Raw genomic sequence first — 22,011 nt, 5'->3', positions numbered from 1 at the left:
TCAGCATATATCTCCTTTAATAGTCTCATATAGAGCGCTGTGCTAAACGCACCTTTGGACACCCTATACAAGTAAAAAAATACAAAGAAATAAATCAAGTTAAAATATGAGCACCAGCATATCGAAAACTTGCCATAAAAGGGCGTACTTTTATTGGTCCAAGATAAACCAAATTTCCACTCGAATATAATGATATTTGAGCTCTTCCTTCAATAAAAGAGTTCAAACCAGTAAATGTTTCACCTGCTAGCACTGAAAACTCAGTTATATCTCTTATTGAAGGAGGCTTCCTTGTTGGATAAACAAAACCTGAATCTCCTTGGCCAATCTGTCCACCATAAAGTCCTCCACCGCCACCATGATTCGTACCACTACAATCTGAATAACTCCTCTTTTAATTGAAAATTGAATTATCAGATCATAAATCTTTCAATGCCCATATTCTTTGGAGGATTGATAATAACATATTGAATAGAAAGTTAACGATCAAATAAAATTTTAAAATAAAATAACCTTCAAAAGTTCAGAATAGACTCCATTATGACATGAGAGAGGGTCAAAGTTGCTATTTGTCACTTTTCCACAAGAATATAATGGGGAAAAAGTTATCATATAGTTGATCTCATTCACTGAGGTGAGAGAAGCATGTAGTGTAATTTGATAAACAGTGGGATTGCTGCTCTAAGTCCTAGGTTCGAGACACATTGGCTTCATTTTTCTCTTTTTTATTGACGTAAACTATTCAATTTTTGTGTTATCCATTCAAATTTCAGAATTTTTTTTGCAGATTTCACGCTACATTCGAAGTTACCTTTTGTAACAACCACCACCGCCTACGAAAGACGAAAGTGTGTCACGATTTCACCCGGAAATCCGACGGTTGTTTAAGAGTAAGCACTTTTGGCACCTACTCATTATGACATCATTTTTTTCTGATTCATCATCACTTTCCTTAGAAACAGATAAAGAATTCATTATGAAAAGTGGAAGTAAATTCATGAAGCCGTACCAGCTTGACTGATAAAATATGTATAAATAATAATACATGTTGGCTTGGGATTTTGCTTCAATATAATATTCATCAGTATAAAGCATGTAATATACATGATCAAACCAGCGAGATGAATTATAAATATAACTTTGCGCCAAATGTAGAAAAACCAAAAATGGCATGAAAAACAATGCAATAACAAGCTTTTTTCTTGTTGATTTGGAAAGAAAATGCTTAATATTCGAGAAAATAAAGGCAATTGAAAGGATAATGAAACTTAAACAATATAAAATTATTATTATATACATCAAACCATCTTTGAGTAAGAACACATAATAAATAAAGTAAAATGTTTTCTCTATTCTGAAGAAAAAGTTAAGATATTGTATCAAAGCTGCTAATCCAAGAATAATTAAAAAAAAAAAAGGTAGTGGGGCTTCCAGGGGCTGCGCCCCTTCTAGCCCCTAAGAAATTTTGCCCAAGACCCAAGAGGAGGACCGAACCCCAGCCGACCAGCCGTTGACTTTTTTGTAGAGCACTCAAAATAGTATAACTTTGTCCGGACAAGTAAGGGTCTATCGTCGCTACAGGAAAAGTTACAGGCGTTCCAAGGAAGTATACTTTGAGAAGCCTTTTCTCCCTTTTAAAACAAGATAGGACGGTTATTTTACAAAACTGACAACACTTTGACCGAGTAGTTTTTTGTGCTGAACAAATAGTGTCATATAAACATCTGTCAAAAACCGCTTTTTAACTTCACTTAAAATGCCACGTAAGCTACGTAAGAATATACGTAAGAGGAAGGGAGCATTGAAACATCCAATAGTAAAACTGACACCACAACAACAGTTGCAACAACAAATGATGAATGACCCCACTATGTTGCAACAAATGTCAAGCAACCCTATGCTTTTAAGCCGAGTTATTGGTGCACAGAGTGGAGGTTTAAGAGCGGCACTTTTAGCGAAAATGGCAGGCTATGGTGGAGCTGCAGACGGAACAGCTTATAACCCTCAAAGTCAAATGAATTTGAGTTCACTCAAAAATCAAATAACAGATGTCAAAAAGTCAAACATAGACATACAGAAACAAATAAGTGAAAACGAAAAGAAACTAGAATATGACAGACACACAAAGAAACTCAATGAGTTAAACGTAGAGAAAAAGAAGAAAGAAGAAAAACTGAAAGAACTAAGTACAGAGGAATATGCGAAAAAAGTGTCAGAAAAAGCAGTAGAAGTAGCAAAAATGGAACAAGATGTTATAAATTTGAAAAACCATACTACTCAATATAAAGTACTGAAAGATGAAGAGATAAAACAAAAAGCCCTGAAGACATATATGGATAGCGATGAGTATAAAAAAGAAGTTGAAGCAAATGTAAAGGCAGAAAAACTTTTACAGTTGCAAAACCAAACCGTACAGTATGAAAACTTAGCACAAGAAAGTAAAAATAACGACGCAGCCATGCAAAAGGCAATGAAAAGCGCAGAATATATAAAAGCTAATAATGACTGGTTAGATGCCCAAGCCAACGCCAAAGCAGCCCAACTTATAGGGTCAATAAGGACAAAAATACAAGCGGATGAAGACAGTTCAAATGAAGCTTTAATGAATGCTGACTTTAAGAACGCCTTCGAAGCTCTTCATAGTAAGGTGAAACTAGTGAACGACTTCTCATCTGGAAAGAAACTGAAGTCTGAAGGTTTCGACAAAGAGTTAAGAGAAGTAGCACAAAAATATGACGAAAATAACAGATGCAGCAACGAGACAGGCAGTTCAAAGTGCCTATGACGCCGTTAGAGCAACTGTTGTGGAAAGTCAAGAAAAAGAGTTACAACAGACCAAAACAGACCTAGTAAATGCTTTCTTAAAAACGAAAAGTCAGGTAGGACATTATGCTGCAGATGGAACATATGTGCCAGCTGGTGGAACTTATATACCACCAAACCCTCCAAGAGAAGCACCTGCACCAGGACTACCTAAAACATTTACATCGTCACATGGACACAGACACAGGCATGCACCAAAACCAACACAACAACCAACACAACAACCAACACAACAACCAACAGTTCAAAACACTGCACCACAACCAACAGTTCAAAATCCAGCACCACAACCAACAGTTCAAAACACTGCACCACAACCAACAGTTCAAAACACTGCACCACAACCAACAGTTCAAAACACTGCACCACAAACAGAGCAAGGACATAAAAGAAGTAGAGAACAAGGAAACCAAGAATTCTTAAAAATGCTTAAGGAAAATTATGGTTACCCAGATACTCTTGACTTTAGTGACAGATATAAAGAAGCTATTAGAAAGTTCAAGGAAGGAAATACTGACCCGAACCTATTTAGCTTTATGGTTCAGCACCAAATGGGATATAATTTCAAACCTGGAAAATACAAGCTCGCTAAGGGATATGATTTAATAGCATATCATCCAAATGACATGGATGAATTTACTCCGAGATATTTGGTGTCAGAGATAAATGATAATTCAACTATCTTCATGAAACGCGTAAAAAATAGAGACGGAACGAAAGAAGAAAGGGTTATGAATGCGGATGGCTTAAACAGGGAACTTGTTAAAAACGGTCTCGGAATATATGAAATGCCAGCAGATGAGGTACAAGAAACTCCACAGGAAGAAGTTCAGATACAACCAGACATGGAAGAAATAGTTCAGCAACAACAGCTAGAAGAGCCTGAAGGAAACAAACAAGTCCCTCCTTTGGAAACTAACTTCACAGAACTAGATGAAGATTTGGAACAGCCGAAAAATCTTGACCCTCAACAAGTGTATGCGGGGAATATGGAATCTTTCCAAGAGTCTAAGAAAAATTCAGCTGACATAGTAGAAGAATATCGAAAAATGTTCGCCGACATACAAAAGACTCCAACATCAGATGAAAATATTCAGCATAGAATGGAAGTACTGAAAGAAAGTGTACGCAAATACAACAATCCTTTTTACTTACGACCATATAACGTTCAATCTTTGGCTGAACTCGGTGAAAATAAAAGGTTAAATTTCAACAAAACATATAGAAATGAAACATTGTTTAAAGTTCATTCAGAACCTAACCAATATGGAAACAAACCTACTTTTGTTTCTGCAGACTATGGAACTACAATGAGATGGGGTCATAAAGCTAATCCGGATAGGTGGTTCATAAACTTACAACCACAATTCCAAGAAGTTGTAGACGCAATGGAAGTGAATGGTGAACCAGATATAGCTGGTATTTTCAGCGCGGCTTTAATGCCATTGAAAGATATGAAACATGCAGAGATATTTGGACCAGTATGAAATGAACATGGCTGATGGAAATATAACACCCGACGTTCTAGAACATTTATCTCAAAGAACTACACAGAACCATAGAGATGGTATATTTGGTGAAGAGTTTAGAAAGAAAGTTAGGGAGATAGAAGGAAGAGAACCTATTGTACATGACCTTGCAAACGAAAGTTTACAAAATGTCATAAAAACTTACTTTGCAGACAATGAACTGAGAAGGGATGAATATTTAAGAAAACTCAAATGGACAGTACCAAATGAAATGTTAGTATTGAAAAACATGTTCCTTGACAAAATAAAACCAACTACAGAAATAAATGACGCAAGACTGAAACATTGGGTAAAAGCTTTCCCATTCACAAAAGATATTATTGGTAACATGGAAAGAAAACCAGAATGGCTACAAAAACATATATTTGGAAACGAGCATATTCCATATGGACAAGCTATATTTGAAGAGCTTGAACCGGAAACTCAGGAAAGAGTCATGCAAACAATAAGCGAAGACTCAAATACAAACTATAACAAAATCTTTCTAGGATATTGGTTACCTGAGATGGGCGACCAGAGCCCAAAGGCAAAAAGGACATGGAAAATTTACAACATACTAGGTGAACATGAGGCAAAGATGCAACAACTTGAAGCAGAGGGCAAGTTACCAAAAGCGACACCAAAGAAGAAGAGTAGAACAAAGTGAAAATAGTGAAGAAGTAACTTCATCTAGTGAAAGTAGTGGCAATGAAGGAAAAAGAAGAGTTAAAAACTCAGTCAGGAAGAAAGTAAAGCTTGGTACGAGTGGGTTCTATTATGACACATAAATTCAACTATTCTATATTTTTACCCATATGAAATGTACGCCGCTCAGAATATAACGCCAACAGTTTTGGATGCCATGAACGGAAATGTTTCCGAATGGTATAACGAATGCGACAATGCCATTAGAAGGTCAGAAATAGTTCCTGGAACTTACGAATATACAACTGCTGTTTCTTATGGAAACGTAGGTGAGTTTGGAGAAGGTTCTTCAACAACAGTAGATATTGCTTGCGACAGGTTTCATATTATTTCTATTGACAACTCATTCTTATACGTGGAACAAGACATTGAAATAAAACCTTCTGCCAAGTTGTCTGACAAGAAAGGTTGCAATGGAATTTTCTATGTCGGATACCAATATGCTCCAGAAGTTTTCATGGGATATAAGATATATTCTAACTCTGACTTAGTTCAAACAGTAACATGGGCAAACTATGAATGGTTCGCTTTGAGAAACTCAGTACAACCACAAGCTAGAGAACAAACAGACCAGTATGCAAATATTGAGAAAATAAGAAGACTTGACCCTAACGTTCCAGGAGTTTATGTTAACCTTTCTGGTTCAGATGGAACTGCTGCCACTAAAGTAAAACTGAAACTTAGAGTTCCTTTGTCATCTTTCCTCATCTTCAGGTTTTTAAGATACTTGCCAAACTGGGCAGGAAAATTTCTATCGAACTTACTCCAAGCAAAAATAACTTAGTCATTGCACCAACACAAGACCCATTCACTATTACAGACGTAAATGGAACAAATCAAACGTCATTCGCCGAATTTTGCAAAGACAAAGTTGACTTAGACTTTGGTTTCTCAAACTTCAACAATGAAGTAAACTATTATTTCAATGCTGCTGGAACTGCTTGGACCCAGTTAAGTTCACATGCGAAAAGTTTGAATGCAAGAGAATAGAAAGCAGACTTGCAGTCTATATGTTGGACCCAGATATTTCAAATGCTTTAGCTGCCAAATATATTGCAGTTCCACTTATGTTCCCTATACACCAAATATCTGTCAAAGACTTTGCAGGTGAAGTTGGAAACCAAAGTGCTGACCCAGGTGCAAGAACAGATATTGCTTTAACAACTGCAATGAAACATGCAGATACTATGTTTGTACTGTTCAGACGAACTATAAATGACTATTCTTGTTTCTACAACCCCGGTATTAAATATCATATAAACATAGATGGCAAATATTATCCCAAGAGAAGAATATTCTACAGTTGAGGATATGAGGTCATACAACTTGACATTAGATGCTATGAACTTTAACAACAACTTCACAACAACCATTAACCCTGAAATGCAAAGTTCTATTATGCCATATGTGAAAGTATGGACTCATACAGGAGGTCAAAAAACTCAATATACAAATGGAGACCGTTCAAACTTTTGGCTTGGCATTCATTGCTGACTCAGAAGACTTTATGGGTGGTATTTCAACTGTTGGTACTGTACAAATACAATATACTGGTGACAGAGACCGGTCCAGATGAACTGAGAGCAAAGAAGTTTACAAAACCAATAGCACTTTTCACGGAAGATGCTCTTTTGAAGATTCGTTCGATGAAACCTGCTGGGGCTCCTCAGATTGGCATAACGACAGCTTCCATCGAGCAGATTTTGGCAGCAGGTCAGTAAGTTGTTCTTGAACTGACTTCTCTCCGTCAAATATTGACAGTACGCCAGTTTTGACATAATATTGTAAGATAACTTACCTTTTAGAAATATCTGTAAGTTTTGTTGTTATATTTTTGTCAACGTCAAGAACTTTCACCATTTCAGTTTATCCAACTTTCTTTGCTTTATGGAAATATTTAGGTTCAGCAAATATTGCTATTCTATAACATTTACCATTGTTTGTATAAAGAACTATTCTGTCAATGTATTTGTATTGTTTGTGTGTAAACTTTGTTCTGCTTCAATTCGAAGAGATACTCGAATACGTCCATCTTTTTATTCTAAGTAAAATGTCATTTCCGAAAAATAGAAGCGTAAGTGTTTCAAAAGGTTTAATGGCGGTGGCAGATGTGAAGTTAAATTCACCAACTCAAACAAACAGTCAAAGTGTTATTGTCAATGTCAAAGACAGAGATGTTGAATGGGGAAACCATACGAAGACGAAGATGGTATAACAATTGTTCCTGTAAAAGAACAACCAACATATCCTGAAGTTAGCAGAGACTTAAGTTCTGTTGCAGATATTCGAAACGACTACCAACAACTGAAAGACAAACTTCAAACTCAGGAGAAGATTTGTCAAGCTTTAAGTATAATGTTAAACTTGGTCGAACACAACCCTGTAAAAGTGAACTCATATGTCATTGCACCTCATGAAGTTTTGAAGAACTATTGAAACTTTTGACAGAGGCAGACGATATAAACATCAAAGAAATCGAACCCGACATTAGTTGCTGTGGTGTTTCATATAATGTCATTGACAAGATATACGTTATGAAAGGAGGTGAAACGTTGAACTTAAAGTATAGTTTCCCAGACGTCATAAAAATATTTGACGACCACAACATTTCATTAAAATTTATTTGCTAAGTAAAAATGTCAAAACTTCTTGAAAGATGTTTGAAGAAAAATAATATAGACTTTATTTCATGTAAAGGACTTTACACACTTTTGAACGATATGAAAGACCCTGTTTTGTTTGTTCGTGTAGACAAAGGAAAGTTCTATGTCTTTACAAAATATTTGAACTTCTTAGACAGAGAACTTCAAGAAACGCCATGTGAAAGTTTAGATGAAGTTCTTCTCCACTTTCAGAAAAACTTTTAAATATATATAAATGGCAGAAGATATAATGGTTTATACTATTACGACTAAAAACCCTGAGTCATATAATTCTATAACAACAAACTTACAAAGTCCTCAAGGACGATATTGTAAACTAACTTTAAACACAATGACGACTAAAGCCTGTTTTGCTCTTTTGACACCAGAAGACTTTATTGTTGTGAATGGTAAAAATACTCCTTTGAAGATACTTACTCAGATATACCCACAGGTTTTGTTGACTTATTTAATACTTTAAGGACGGGTGTAACATGTGCTGCAACTAGAGCAGGTTTCATTATGTTTGGATGTCCGACTGAGTTTACTATAAACAATATGAGCTATAATACAAAACTTATATCTGGTTTTACTACCAACAGTTTCCTATAACAGGAAAAGGTGTCATACAAGGAATGTCTATTCCATTGACATTAAGCACACCAATCTTATATATTGTTTCAAACTTAGGTTCAAAGTGTTATTCGAATGTCGACAGAAACTATTATGACCAAAAGATACTTATGCGTATAAACAATACTTTCTCTGCTGGTTTGCCTATTGTTCATTCGAATGCAGAATTTTCAACCTTAGTGAACTCAAACACTTTGGCAAGTATAACGTTGACATTAGTTGACGCAAACTTTGTTCCTGTAAAACTTTTATGTCCTATGTATTTGTCAATGACGGCAGAAAGTTTCGAATTGGAAGATGCAACTGGTGAAAGTATTGTATTACAAGAACAACTTCAACAACAAATAGCTCAAGAACAACAAATGCAACAAATGCAACAACAAAGTCAAGAATAAAAAAAATATTTTTTTTATTTTTATAAAAATGTACAGAATAGATGTTTCAGATTTTTATGACTTCCAAGCATTCAGAAATATGTATCCATTTCGAGACTATAACAAAGCAGTCGAGAATTTGAAACGTTTAGTCATTTATGTTGACTCTGCCCCAGAATGTTATGTTATGAAAGAATGGGATGTAGTCTTTAACAAACCTAAAGCAACAATAGTTTCAGAACAAGAATGTAGACAGAAACTTAAGAAAATAAAAGTCGTACAAGTTGGCATGAAGATGTTAGATGCTTGGGATATCTTATTGTCAAAGTTAGAAGATTTTTCAGTTCGTGGTATAAAGTTTTATACACCTTCTCCAAACTTCTATTCTATCTTCACTGGATATAAATACGAACAAGTAGAATGGAAAGAAAATATTATAGAAGCTTGGTTAGACCATGTCAAAGAAATTATATGCAATGGAAACGAAAGAGTCTATGAGTATATCTTATGTTGGTTTGCAAACATCTTACAACATCAAGTGCTAAAAATGAAACTGCTCTCATTATAATTGGAAAACAAGGAACTGGCAAGAACACATTCTTTACAGATATTTTGTGCAAACTGTTAGAAGGTTATTCGAATCCGAATATGACAAACTTAGAAAACATCTGTGGTAAATTTAACTCCTCAATAGAGAATATGAAACTTATAGTATGTAACGAACTTCAAAGTATAGATACAACAAAAGTTTGAACTCAGATGCTTTGAAGAGTCTTATAACAGACAAAGTTGGAGTTGTTGAAAGAAAGTATAAAGACCAAAGAGTTTGTGAAAATGTTGCAAACTTCATTATGGTTTCAAACAATTCTGTTCCGATGAAGTTAGAAAAGTTCTGACAGAAGATATGTAGTTGTCAGAACGTCAGATTCTCATATGCAAGATACAGAATATTTTGACGACTTAGCAGAAACTTTGACATCTGACTTTTACAACCACTTGTTCTCATATTTCATGACATTAGATATTTCAAAGTTCAATCCAAGACAAATTCCACATACCGAAGAGAGACAAACATTGTTAGAAGCAAACAAGAGTGTATATGAACTGTTCATAGATGAAACTGACTTTGTGTCATAGATGAAAGGTCATTGTACGATTCGTATAAACAATATTGTCAAGAATATGTTATATGACAGCGTCTAAACGAACATTCTTGGCAAATGTCAAAAGTCTTTTAGACGTACAGAATGGTGTATATACAAAGAAAAATTTTTATGAGTAAATTTTAAAAAAAATATTTTTTATCCGATAGAAAAAGATGGCAAAATTCATCTCAGTAAACAAGTACATGTCAGGACTTAAAGAAGAACTAGACCCATTCACATATTTGAATGTTTACTTCTACCATTTTGAAAAGTCTTCATTCAGCAAAGTTTGGGAACATCGAACCAGTTAAGTTTGCTATTGTGACTAAAAATGGTGCGAAATTTGAAGACTTAGACATAGAAGGTTTGTTAGCAGTCAAAGAAAGTTTTGACAGAAGGTTTTCAAACCTTAAAGAAGGCAAAGCATACAAAACTTGTTATACCTTATGAACCAAAGAAAGCAGACGACTATGAATATTATGAGTCTAAGATAGTTGAAGTTCAAGGTAAATTGGGTAAAAAGATTTTAGAGTCTAAGCCAGTGTTTGCTCCTAAAGAGGAAGAGAACATTGACATTGACCAGAAATGTTCTAAAAATAAAATTTTATTTTTACATGTCAAATTTCTTTTTCTCTGGAACTGGTTCAGGTTCTTTCTTCTCTTCTTCTTTTTTTCTCTTTCTTTTCTTTCTTCTTCTTTCTGGTGGAGTTATGTCAAATTTGGCGCAACTATATTTATGTAAAAGTTCTTTGTCCTTTAATAGCTCATCTATTCTGTTTTCTATTTCATCTTCAAGAACAGCGCATGTGTCTTCTTTGCATTCTAAGAAATTTTGTTGGACTTCATCTTTCCAAGAGGCGTCATCTCTGTCAACAAGTCTGTCATTGACAAATTTTAAGACTTCTCTGCCTAATGTTTTATGGTTCTTGTCATATTCCCAGAAACAGAACTTTAGAACAAATTCCCCTTTCTTGTTTACACTATGTAAGATTTTATGGTCGACAGATGTTTTGCTGTCGAAAAGCTTGTCTCGAATATAGATAGCGAAATCGCTAGACATTTTCTAAAAGATAAAAATTTTTAATTTTTCTAAAAATATGTTTAGAAAAAAAGTTTGCTGACATTGACAAGAAATTTGAGAATGTTTTAAACAAGAACAAGAGGAAGTTAGAAAATGCTCAGATAAAACCCATACATGACAAGTTCTTATTTGCTCAGAATGGTATAACAGGTCTAATTGCACCACCTGGGTCGGGTAAGACTTTCACTTATCTTAAAATGGCTGCACAACAACAAGAACTAGATGAGAAGAACCCATTTTATGAGTAGTGTCATTTGTTAGTACTTCTGGTCAATTTGACCAAACCGTCAATTCGTTCAAAGATATTATAAAGAAGTCTAAGTTAGTATGTATAAAGGATACTGAGTTGTTAGATTGGATAAAGAAGTACCAAAGAAGAGTTTTGAAGTATAATGCTATAAATGAGTATATAAATTCTAAGTTTAAAGACCCTAATGAGGAAATGCAGAGAATATTAGAGAAGAAACACTTCAGAAACAAACAGAAAGAGATAGAATACATTTCGAAGAAATTGCAATCTTACATGGAAGACTTACCCTCATAGATGTCTTCTTATCTTAGATGACTTTGCTTCTCATCCTTTGTTAAAGAACAGAGAACAAGACATGTGTCGAATTCTTAAGAAGCTCAGACACTTTAACATCTCAGTTGTCATTTGTGTACAGACAGCAAAGAGTTTAAGTAAGGATGTTAAAAGAATACTTACTGACATTGTACTTTTCCCCGGATTGTCCGAAGACGATTTCATGGAACTTATGAAAGAGTCCATGGCAGGTAAGTTTGACAGACATGAACTATGGGAGAAGTACAAAGTCATACAAGACCCTCATACTTCTTTCAGAATTCATATCTACGCGAACAAAGTTCAAATTGTAAAAAGTCAAGCTTGAAAAATCTAAGTGTTCATCTACCCTACTTGTTTGAAGTTGTCAAAATACTCTGTTATTTTTCACGATTTTCATGAGTTTTAGGCGACCCAGAAAAAAGTCGGTCTCGCTGTTCTTCACTGTTTTCATAGAGTTTTGGCGACTACGTTTTTTTACGTACTCGCTGTTCTTCACTGTTTTCGTACGGAATCTCTTCTCTCGGTTTTCCGAGGGAAGCAAGCATATGCCATTTTTTGACGAAGTGAAGGTTGACACTTCGTCAAAAAAATCCCTGAAATCATATCTTTTATACAAAAAAATACAAAAAAATGACACTTTTTCATTAGATAACTGTTATTTTTTGACGAAGTGAACATTGACACTTCGTCAAAAAAATCCCTGAAATCATATCTTACATACAAAAAAATACAAAAAAAATGACACTAACTTTATTTTCTGACTTTCACAAAAGACCAAAAATAAACGCTTTACATGTATTTTTCAGCAACTTCGTCAAATAATTTTATAGCTTTATCTATCTCATCTACTTCAAACGTTTCTTTACCTTTTATGGGAGCACCATACATTTTCTCAAACTTTTCAAGTAGTTCTGTTTCTGCAGCTCTCATATCATTAACCAACACAACCTTGACTCTATTGACTGTACTGTCATATCTTAGAGTTATATTATATGTTCTTCCTATCTTATATCTTTTTGTATTGAAGTCCTTCGGTTTCTGAACGATGTAAAGTAAGCCTTCACTGCAACGTTCCGTATCGAATGAACCATATGTTATGAAGTTATATCCAACAACTGGGTCTAACCATAACAAAACTATTGGTATAAGACTTTTGTCGATGAGATATGCTGTAGTTCCATAGAATCTTACCGATATCATAAGCTCAGGATTTCTTGTCAAAATTTTCTGAGTAGAAGCATTTATAACCCAGTGGTTTGTTTTCTTTCCAAATGGAGATAAAATGTCTGACAAAGAATATTTGTTGTATTTCTTTGAGTATCTTACGTTTAAATCACCTATTCTAACCACTTTGGTGTCATTGTCTATCTTTCCAACTGTTTCAAACTGAATGTTTGACATATCTTTCTTTAAATCTGCATAGTCGTTTCTCATTCTTTCTATCTCTTTGACGGAGTAGTTATATTTCCTCATTGCTGCTTTACATTTAGAACATTGCGGGTTCATTTTTGCGTTATATTCTGAAACCTTACCTGCTAAAACAACTAAAGCGTCAATGGTTTTCTTTAACTCAAAAGTTGCTGGTTTTATCTGTTTATTCCATACTTTGCCTCTTCTATCTTTATCTCTTATCTGCCATACACATTCAGCAACTAACGAAACAAAGTTGTCGTAGGTCTTAAATTCTTCAGATTTATATATGTCAGAACCATTCTTATATACCATGTCGCAATCTTTGTCCATAACCTTATGGTTGCAATGAAATCCTAGAAACTCATAGTTTACCTTTCGTATGAACTTCTTTATTTCTACCGAGTCAGTTGCTTTGACTTCTATTTCATCGAATTCAGGAATAGTTAGTTTTTGTTGCTGAATTTCAGGCAATTTGGGTAAATGGTCGATGAGGTCCTCCATTTCATAAAGATACTGTTCATTTGTTTCATCTTTCGCACTACAGTCTAAATTACATGTTAAAAGTTCTTGCTTTATCTTCTGGATTTCTGTTTCAAAAGTATATGAAGAAGGAATGAAGCTTTTCATCTCTACTAACATTGACGTAGGATTCATGACTAAAGAGTTTGGTGCTGTAGTTGTTTGTATTGCTGTTGTGCCGATTGTTGACATTTTTATTTTTTTATACAAAATAAAAAAAATAAAAAAAATAAAACTAACTTTATTTTTTATTTCGGGAAAATTCATGATTTTCGAGAGTTTTAGACCATGTTAGAAAACGTGTTAGATCTAACCATCTACCCTAAAATATATTTTTGGGTCCTTTACGCTCATTACGATGAAGAAGTCTTGACAAAACATGTACGAAGAAGTCATGACAAAACATTTACGAAGAAGTCTTGACAAAACATTTACGATGAAATCATGACAAAACATTTACGTTCATGTTTGACAAAGCATGTACGTTCATGTTTGACAAAACATTTACGTTCATTACGATGAAGAAGTCTTGACAAAACATGTACGATGAAGTCATGACAAAACATATACGCTCATTACGATGAAGAAGTCTTGACAAAACATATACGAAGAAGTCATGACAAAACATTTACCCGACATTCTCGTCAAATACAAAAATAAAACTAACTTTTTCATTAGATAACTGTTATTTTTTGACGAAGTGAACATTGACACTTCGTCAAAAAAATCCCTGAAATCATGTCTTTACATACAAAATAAAAAAATAAAACTAACTTTTTCATTAGATAACTGTTATTTTTTGACGAAGTGAACATTGACACTTCGTCAAAAAAATCCCTGAAATCATATCTTTACATACAAAATAAAAAAATAAAACTAACTTTTTCATTAGATAACTGTTATTTTTTGACGAAGTGAACATTGACACTTCGTCAAAAAAATCCCTGAAATCATATCTTTACATACAAAAAAATACAAAATAAAACTAACTTTTTCATTAGATAACTGTTATTTTTTGACGAAGTGAACATTGACACTTCGTCAAAAAAATCCCTGAAATCATATCTTTACATACAAAATAAAAAAATAAAACTAACTTTTTCATTAGATAACTGTTATTTTTTGACGAAGTGAACATTGACACTTCGTCAAAAAAATCCCTGAAATCATATCTTTACATACAAAATAAAAAAATAAAACTAACTTTTTCATTAGATAACTGTTATTTTTTGACGAAGTGAACATTGACACTTCGTCAAAAAAATCCCTGAAATCATATCTTACATACAAAAAAATACAAAATAAAACTAACTTTTTCATTTTTTTTTTTTACGAAGTGAACATTCACTCAAAAAAATCCCTGAAATCATATCTTACATACAAAAAAATACAAAATAAAACTAACTTTATTTTTTCTATCTTAAGGAAATTCATGTCATTTTGAAGCGTTTTAGACCATGTTAGAAAACGTGTTAGAAAACATGTTAGATCTAACATTCTAACATAAACTTTATTTTTGGGTCCTTTACACTCATTACGAAGAAGTCTTGACAAAACATTTACGATGAAGTCTTGACAAAACATTTACGATGAAGTCTTGACAAAACATTTACGAAGAAGTCATGAAAATTCAAGAGGGTGAAAAAGAGGTGAAAAAACAGGTGAGATCTAACCATCTACCCTAAATTATATTTTTGGTCCGGGAACAACTTTCTCTCAATTGGAGCTGTAGCATACTCTTTGCGTAAACGGTTCAGACCTTCTTCGAACTCTTGGTCTCTCTTCGATTGGGATTGAGATTGGAATTGCTGAGGTGGAGCTTGCTGGAACATCCAAGGGTTGGGGAAGTAAGGCATAGGCAGAGGAGGGTAGTTCGGGAAGCCTTGTGGTGGGTAGTAACCTTGAGGTGGAAATTGGTAGTAATTTGGTGGAGGTACTTGCTGGAACTGAGGTTGCTGAGGAGACTGTTGTGGTTCTTTAGGTTCATCTGGTTTGGGAATGGACTGGGTTGGTGGGACGTGGGACATTCGTTTGTGTCCTGTCAGAAGGAAGAACTTTTCCTGTTGGAAGGAAAAACTTTTCCTGTTGGAAGGAAAAACTTTTTCTGTTGGAAGGAAAAACTTTTTCTGAAGTTCGACCAAAAAGTTCTCAATTTTCGAAAATTTGAATGGTTTACGGACGGACAACTGGAAAAATTTTTTCTGTCTTAAGGAAAAATTTTTTCTGTCGGAAGGAAAAATTTTTTCTGTCGGAAGGAAAAACTTTTCCTGTTGGAAGGAAGGACTCGGAATGCCAGAAGGATTTGACGAGGCAGTTTACCTAATTGAAATTAACGACTGCGTAAAAGACTACTTGCGCAAGGTCATGAAGCCCAAGGTCAAGTTCACCACTATTTCTGGAAGGGCTGTCTTGAATCTCGAGACTTCGACTGAAATTCCAATTCAAATACCAGACGGGACAGCCTACGACGACATAAAGCAAGCAAAGAAGGAAGCCATTATAAAGTTCTTTGCCAAGCGTCCTTGGATACTACTTCCAAACAGAGAGAGTCCAATTCCACGAATTATACAAATTCTCAGAGCACTGTTCCACTTCTCGGGTCAGCCGTTCTACATAACCTGTGAAGGCGACATCCAACCAGTTCAGTAAACCTTAACGTTTAACTTCACTTTTTTATGTTTTTTGTGAAAGTGTCAAAAATAAATTGTTTTCATGAGTTTTCTACGATGTTAGAAAAATGTTATTTTCTAATATCTTCACATTCAATACTTTTTCAGCACTTTTCCGTAGTTATATATGAAAGACAATTCGAGATAAAAGTCATAGTACAATGGAATAATATGTTGCACACCATTTGTTGTGAACCAAACTTGAAAGTCAGAGAAACTGTTACTAGGTAGTTCGTAGAATTTAGAAGCAAAGTCATAAAAGTCCTTACCAATACATAGAAAACTATTGTTGCTTGAACTGAAACTTGCATGACACATAACATTTTGAGGGTCAAACACGTTTCTATAAACTGTCAAATCTGCTGGTGGAAGTATAAATTGAAATGGACCATCTGGTGGTAATGGTTCGTTCTGGTTTAGTAACCGAAGAAATTGTGCCCAAGAACGTTTGTCTACTTTCCAAAATAAAAACTCTGTATCTCTTGGAGGGTTAATTTCAATCTTTTGAAATGAAACGGTGGAGTTCATCTTGTCATATTCTAGTTTCAGATAGTATGTTCCATTTAGTAAAGAGTCGTATTTTTTCTTGAAATTCCCAATAATATTTGTTCATTTGAGTTTGAAAGTCATTTAGAGTTTTCTCAAGACTTTCGTCTGAACGAACTGTAAAGATTCTCATTTCGTCAAATTTGTCTATTAGACCATCAGAACCTTTATACTGCCCATGAAAATATACTGCGAACATAAATGCGTTAGTTCTATTTGAAAACAAAACTCTTCTAAATCCTATTGCCTTTGCATCTGAAGGACTTTGAAGCCAACGAATTGGATAGTCAAACCTGTATACTCGGGATGAAATTTCTTCATCTGAAATAGTCCTACCAGCATTTGTAAAGATATAGTCTAACGGTTTTGTATCTGCTACTTTTGTTCTTTGTTTTTCAACCTGAAGCATTTAATATATGTAAAAATATATTGTTTTAAAATGGTATGCCATTTCATATTTCTCATCTAACAAACAAGTTTCCCAACGGTCTTCTCCAACAAACTCAGCGTACATTTCAAATAAAATTTAAAAAAATGTCACTTTTTTAAAATAAATTTTTTACTTCATGCAATGTTTAACACATCGAAAGGCATGTCCATAAGACGTTCTTCTTCTAACCTCTCTAGTCTGTTTGGATAATTTGCACGTGCTGTTTCCAAATCCATTTCGTAGCGAAGACCAGACAATTTGTCATAGACTTTTATGGGTCTTCCCTTCCTATATTTAAAATTCTTCGAAACTCTCCAACCATATCTTTGCAACTCTGCTTTTATTCTAGCAGATTTTCTATCCATTCTATATGGGGGCATTTTATAAAAAGAAAAAAAAATATTTTTTTCTTTACTTAACATAACCGCTGCTGCCATAAGTCTTTGACGCCAACCCATACCAGCTAATGAAGGTTGACTTGGTTTAGTTTCCAAACTAAACTTTGGTTTTGGTTTATCTTCAGTTTTTGGTTTTTCTTCTTCTATCGGTTTTTGTCACTTTTCGGTTCCTCTGACTTTACTTCACTTGCAGGAACAGTTGTGTCGTCAACATCTTCATAAATATCATATGCCATTTGTTTTTGTTTTCCTTTCAACTTTTTGTGTTTGTTGTAAAGTTTAGAATATTTCGACTCTAAGTCAATGAGATGTTCTATAATGAACTGTTGGTCAGTGAAGTAAACTTTTCCATCTGTTGTCTCGAAAGCTCCTTCAGACTTCAATATTTTATTTGTGAGAGTCTGTTTCTTTTTTGAGATACTAGCCGTTCCATTTTTATGAAAAGTGACTTTTGTAGTTAGGGTTTGTATTTCCAGACCTGGCACTTTCTATTATTGAATTTTTCTCTTCATCTGTAAGTTCTTTGACAGGTTTTGACAATGGTTCTGAACTTTTTGTTTGTGGTGTCAAATCTACCGTTTCAACTTCTTCGGTCATTTCATCTCAGTAAAAAATTTTAGTTTGGTTTGTTTTCAACTGGTTGTTGTTGTTTTTTAAGTCGGTCTAAAACTTCCTGAGGTATAGGAAGAACTTGACAAACACGTTGTGTAACTGCTGGAAGCCGACAAATCCATCTTGAACCCATTTGTCTCAATGCTGTATTGTTCATTTCATCTCAGTAAAAAACTTTACATTCCCACGTTTGAGGCGGTTGAGGTTGGTTATTGTTTACCCATTGTTGTGCATGGTTATATCCTCTGTTAAAGAATCTTCACCTTGGTCCATATAGTGTCCTGCTTGGTTATAGTAGTCATTTGCTTTGTTATAATAGTTTCCTGCTTGTCTTCCTACATTGTCCATCCATCCTTGAACTTTTCCTCTTGTTTCAGGATTTGGAATAAGATTTGTTGCATCTCGTGCTACATCCCAACCTTTCTGTACAGTTTGTATAATAGGTTGTGCTTTCTCTTTCAGTATACCTAATGTACTCAAAATCTTCCTTCCAACTCCAAATACACCTCTGGCTATTGTTCCCACTGCGGGTAAAAATCTAGATGCAACTCCTGCTAATGCGCCAAATAAACCCATTTCTTATAGGATAAAAAATGACGAATCCAAACAAGGACCCCTATGTTTCTAAAGCGACAAAAGAAAGCACTCATGATAAAAATCTTTAGTTCAACACCAAATGCTTGGTTTATGGATATCTTGGAAAACATTCCGAGAGTTAGAACAGATGGACCACCATACTGGCTAATATTTGTCGGTCAAAACACAAGATACTGTGAAGCCATACCATTATGGTCCAAATATTTTAGATGTGAAAACTGCTTTGACAATATTCGTTGACAAATACCATCCAACAAAACTGACATCTGACTGTGAAAGTTCTTCAAATCAGATGATGTAAAAAACTATCTGCGTTCAAAAAATGTAAACCAATATTTCATTGTCGACCAAAACCATTCTGCTCTTGGTGTCATTGACGGTTGTATAAAAATGTTAAGAGACTTTAAACCAACCACAAGGTGGTGAAGCAAATGAAATGTCATATGACGACAAATATAGACACTTCTCCATGGCAAAGATGAGACAAGTTTTAATATTTACAATAGCCGTAAACAAAAAGGTTTGGGAAACCACTCCCCCGAAGAAATGAAAAACAACCCTGACTTAGAGAAAGACTATATATTTAATAATTTAGTCAAAAGAGACAAACAAGAAAGAATGCCGGGCTTCAAACTTCAGAAAGGTGACAAAGTAAAAATAGAAATACCTAAACGCGACCCATATGAAAATACTATTGACTATGACAACAATGGGAACCCGACAGGTACTCACATTCGTGTTCGTAAAAAATAGAAGAAAGTATACAAGAGAATATTATGAAGTTTTAGGCAAACATGGCAAAATGTACACACTGCAAGCAGAAGATAAAACTACTATTGTCAGACCTCGTTTCAAACTTGTCAAAGTTCAAGGTGGTATACTTTCAAAGACAGTTCCTAACAAATATAAGACAACTCCTGACGAATATGCTAAAGAAGTTGAAAATGACGACTAAGCATTTCTATACCATGCGTAAACTGTCATGTAAGGTGGCATGTATTCTTTACTTTGTCCCGTTGTTTGCGTATATCCTGAAACGCGATGTGTATGGTTTTCCATCTCCCTGAGTGTTACCCAGAAACAATTTATAGCAAACTGAACGTTGTCTTTAACATCATATCCTTTACCTTTTGTCATTGCTGACCAATCCCAAAATTTATGCTTATGCCAACCTGCTTGAGATGTACTTAAATCTATGTAGTGACTATGTGCAGGTAAATTTTCACCTGAAATCGTTTTACTTCCACCTGTTTCCTTTGAAGAGTTTGCACAATACAAAAACCTGTCGACTATTTGAGTCCAAGTTCCAAAACCAAGTACTACTTCTGGTCTGGTAGAGTTCATTGACGTATAAATAGAGCCTATAGGATATAATGTTTGAAGCATTTCTGTCTTTAATGTTTGAAGCTCTGTTTTGTCTGCTTTCTTGTCATATAAATCTTGAGCAGTGAATTTAATATTATATTCATCCTTCATGACATAAACATCTTTACATCTAATGTTTCTCATCGTCGTTATGTCGTCATCCGATGTTAAACCTTGTGGAAAGTTAGGAGGTTTACAATATAATGCATCCCCACCAGTTTCTTCAACCGTTCCTTCAATACTTTCTATAGCAACAGTTGTGAAGAAATCATGTGTATGGTTCTTATCTGCTTTCTTTTCAAGGCTAACGTTTAAGTCTGTTATTTCAGAAGATGTATGTGTATGTCCAACGGCACTTTTACTGTTTAAGGTTTCTTGTAAGTTTGTAATATTTGCAATGGTATGTGTATGGTTCTTGTCTGCTTTCTTTTCAAGGCTAACGTTTAAGTCTGTTATTTCAGATATAGAATGTGTATGTCCAACGGCACTTTTCCTGTTTAAGGTTTCTTGTAAGTTTGTAATATTTGCAATGGTATGTGTATGTCCAACGTCACTTTTACTGTTTAAGGTTTCTTGTAAGTTTGTAATATTTGCAATGGTATGTGTATGTCCAACGGCACTTTTACTGTTTAAGGTTTCTTGTAAGTCTGTTATTTCAGATATAGAATGTGTATGAGTCTTTTTAGAATATTCGTTTTCAGCTCTTGTCACTTCACTTGACATTTTATTGTCAACATATGTTTTGTCTGCTAGTTCAGGATGAGTATGTTCTTTTGTTGCATAAGCATTGTTAGCTCTTTCTTCTTCTTTTGCTATTGCATCGTCTACATATTCTTTGTCAGCTTTGTTGTCAACATCTGCTTTCAAAAGAAGTTCATTTATAGGTTTCTCGTTTAAAGTTCCTTTTGTTGGATTTATACAGACAGTATTGTTCTTCTTGTCTTGAAATAGAAACTCATCTGTCATTGGGTTTAATGTCAGTTTTAAGTTTCCTTCTTTCAATGACTCAGATATCTTAGAATAGTTTGAAAAGTTTGTTGTGTTCTTATTTAGAGCTTGCATAATGAGTTGTCGGTTGTGTTGTATTTCTCTCATGGAAGCAATATCTTTCGACATTTTTATTCTAGATAAAATATGCTTCCAATAGAAAAAGAAAATTCAAGAGTTGCTACAACTAAACCATTAGATGAACTTTTTACTAATGTCGGTCAAAAGTTTGAGACAGAGACCGTAAAGCATGAAGGCTATCGTTTTGACTACCCATTAAGATGGTTAAGAGACCCATCTGTCCCAAAAGCTATTGGCTTTCGTAGAATGAAGTTCATTTCAGAAGCCATACATGGTTTCCCATTTACGGTCGGTTTTGAAGTTCGATACTATAACAAAGAAAAACGTATGTATGAGAAATTTGAACAGGGAAAACTTTTACAAGTTAGTTTGCTTGTAAACTTAGAAACAACTCTTCAAGCTTTTCAAGAAAAAATAAACGATATCTATATCGAATATGCAAAACAGTATAACATTGACGAAGGAGAATACCATCTCGATATTATTTATGACAGGAAAAATGCAACTGTTAAAATCAATAGAATAGAAGACCTTGGAGAAAACGTTTATATTTCTACAAAATATAACAACTTGGCATGGTATAGATTTATGAGGATGTTAAATCAGCCTGCAGCATATCCAGTACACCCAGACTTTTATGAAGTCGAAAACCCTAATGGAACATATGAAAATGTTTTCGACCCAGCTGCTATTATTGTTCATGCTTCATTTTCTGGCGCCCAAAACTCTTTCTTATGCTTGGCAAATGACTTTTACGAAAAACCTACAAAGTTATACGAACCACCAAGTGGAAGTATTTCAGACTTTCAAGTATGGTTTACTACAGATGGAAGAAAAAGAATAATTCCATTATACCATGCGTTTTACTTAGAACTTAGTTTCATATACAACTACTATCGAACGGTAAAAATATAATTT

At 34.4% G+C, this 22,011-nt stretch overlaps 9 protein-coding genes and 4 pseudogenes across 13 annotated transcripts, besides 2 other annotated features; 5 read left to right on the top strand and 8 right to left on the bottom strand.

The window, feature by feature from the left end:
* Window positions 1–66: part of a mobile genetic element that runs on past the window's edge.
* Window positions 67–4,076: 4,010 nt separating this feature from the next.
* Window positions 4,077–20,706: a mobile genetic element.
* Window positions 5,152–5,703, top strand: TVAGG3_0428940 (uncharacterized protein; the record flags this gene model as incomplete). The annotated part of the gene is made up of 1 exon (XM_051233720.1): window positions 5,152–5,703. A coding segment is annotated over one exon (552 nt), but the record flags the coding sequence as incomplete, so codon positions are not given.
* TVAGG3_0428930 lies at window positions 8,735–9,967 on the top strand (annotated as a pseudogene). Its single transcript has one exon. A coding segment is annotated over exon 1 (1,233 nt).
* TVAGG3_0428920 (uncharacterized protein) lies at window positions 10,441–10,890 on the bottom strand (the record flags this gene model as incomplete). Its single annotated transcript, XM_051233719.1, has 1 exon — window positions 10,441–10,890. One exon carries the CDS (start codon window positions 10,888–10,890, stop codon window positions 10,441–10,443), a length of 450 nt encoding a protein of 149 aa, XP_051103449.1.
* On the top strand, window positions 10,928–11,801 carry TVAGG3_0428910 (annotated as a pseudogene). Its single transcript has one exon. A coding segment is annotated over exon 1 (874 nt).
* On the bottom strand, window positions 12,266–12,676 carry TVAGG3_0428900 (organellar and viral DNA polymerase type B; the record flags this gene model as incomplete). Its single annotated transcript, XM_051233718.1, has 1 exon — window positions 12,266–12,676. One exon carries the CDS (start codon window positions 12,674–12,676, stop codon window positions 12,266–12,268), a length of 411 nt encoding a protein of 136 aa, XP_051103448.1.
* On the bottom strand, window positions 12,913–13,600 carry TVAGG3_0428890 (organellar and viral DNA polymerase type B; the record flags this gene model as incomplete). Its single annotated transcript, XM_051233717.1, has 1 exon — window positions 12,913–13,600. A coding segment is annotated over one exon (688 nt), but the record flags the coding sequence as incomplete, so codon positions are not given.
* Window positions 15,108–15,435, bottom strand: TVAGG3_0428880 (uncharacterized protein; the record flags this gene model as incomplete). Its single annotated transcript, XM_051233716.1, has 1 exon — window positions 15,108–15,435. A coding segment is annotated over one exon (328 nt), but the record flags the coding sequence as incomplete, so codon positions are not given.
* On the top strand, window positions 15,698–16,057 carry TVAGG3_0428870 (uncharacterized protein; the record flags this gene model as incomplete). Its single annotated transcript, XM_051233715.1, has 1 exon — window positions 15,698–16,057. The coding sequence occupies one exon, from the start codon at window positions 15,698–15,700 to the stop codon at window positions 16,055–16,057; it is 360 nt and encodes a 119-aa protein (XP_051103445.1).
* On the bottom strand, window positions 16,171–16,803 carry TVAGG3_0428860 (annotated as a pseudogene). The gene has a single exon. A coding segment is annotated over exon 1 (633 nt).
* On the bottom strand, window positions 16,823–17,032 carry TVAGG3_0428850 (uncharacterized protein; the record flags this gene model as incomplete). Its single annotated transcript, XM_051233714.1, has 1 exon — window positions 16,823–17,032. A coding segment is annotated over one exon (210 nt), but the record flags the coding sequence as incomplete, so codon positions are not given.
* Window positions 17,188–17,418, bottom strand: TVAGG3_0428840 (uncharacterized protein; the record flags this gene model as incomplete). Its single annotated transcript, XM_051233713.1, has 1 exon — window positions 17,188–17,418. The coding sequence occupies one exon, from the start codon at window positions 17,416–17,418 to the stop codon at window positions 17,188–17,190; it is 231 nt and encodes a 76-aa protein (XP_051103443.1).
* On the bottom strand, window positions 17,465–18,048 carry TVAGG3_0428830 (annotated as a pseudogene). Its single transcript has one exon. A coding segment is annotated over exon 1 (584 nt).
* Window positions 20,707–21,159: 453 nt separating the features above from the next.
* Window positions 21,160–22,008, top strand: TVAGG3_0428810 (uncharacterized protein; the record flags this gene model as incomplete). Its single annotated transcript, XM_051233712.1, has 1 exon — window positions 21,160–22,008. One exon carries the CDS (start codon window positions 21,160–21,162, stop codon window positions 22,006–22,008), a length of 849 nt encoding a protein of 282 aa, XP_051103442.1.
* Between the last annotated feature and the right edge of the window lie 3 nt (window positions 22,009–22,011).

Source organism: Trichomonas vaginalis, chromosome V (genome assembly GCF_026262505.1).
Source record: "Trichomonas vaginalis G3 chromosome V, whole genome shotgun sequence".
NCBI lineage: Eukaryota > Parabasalia > Trichomonadida > Trichomonadidae > Trichomonas > Trichomonas vaginalis.
The sequence above is the reverse complement of the archived record's forward strand: the minus strand, read 5'-3'. Positions and strand labels throughout refer to the sequence as shown.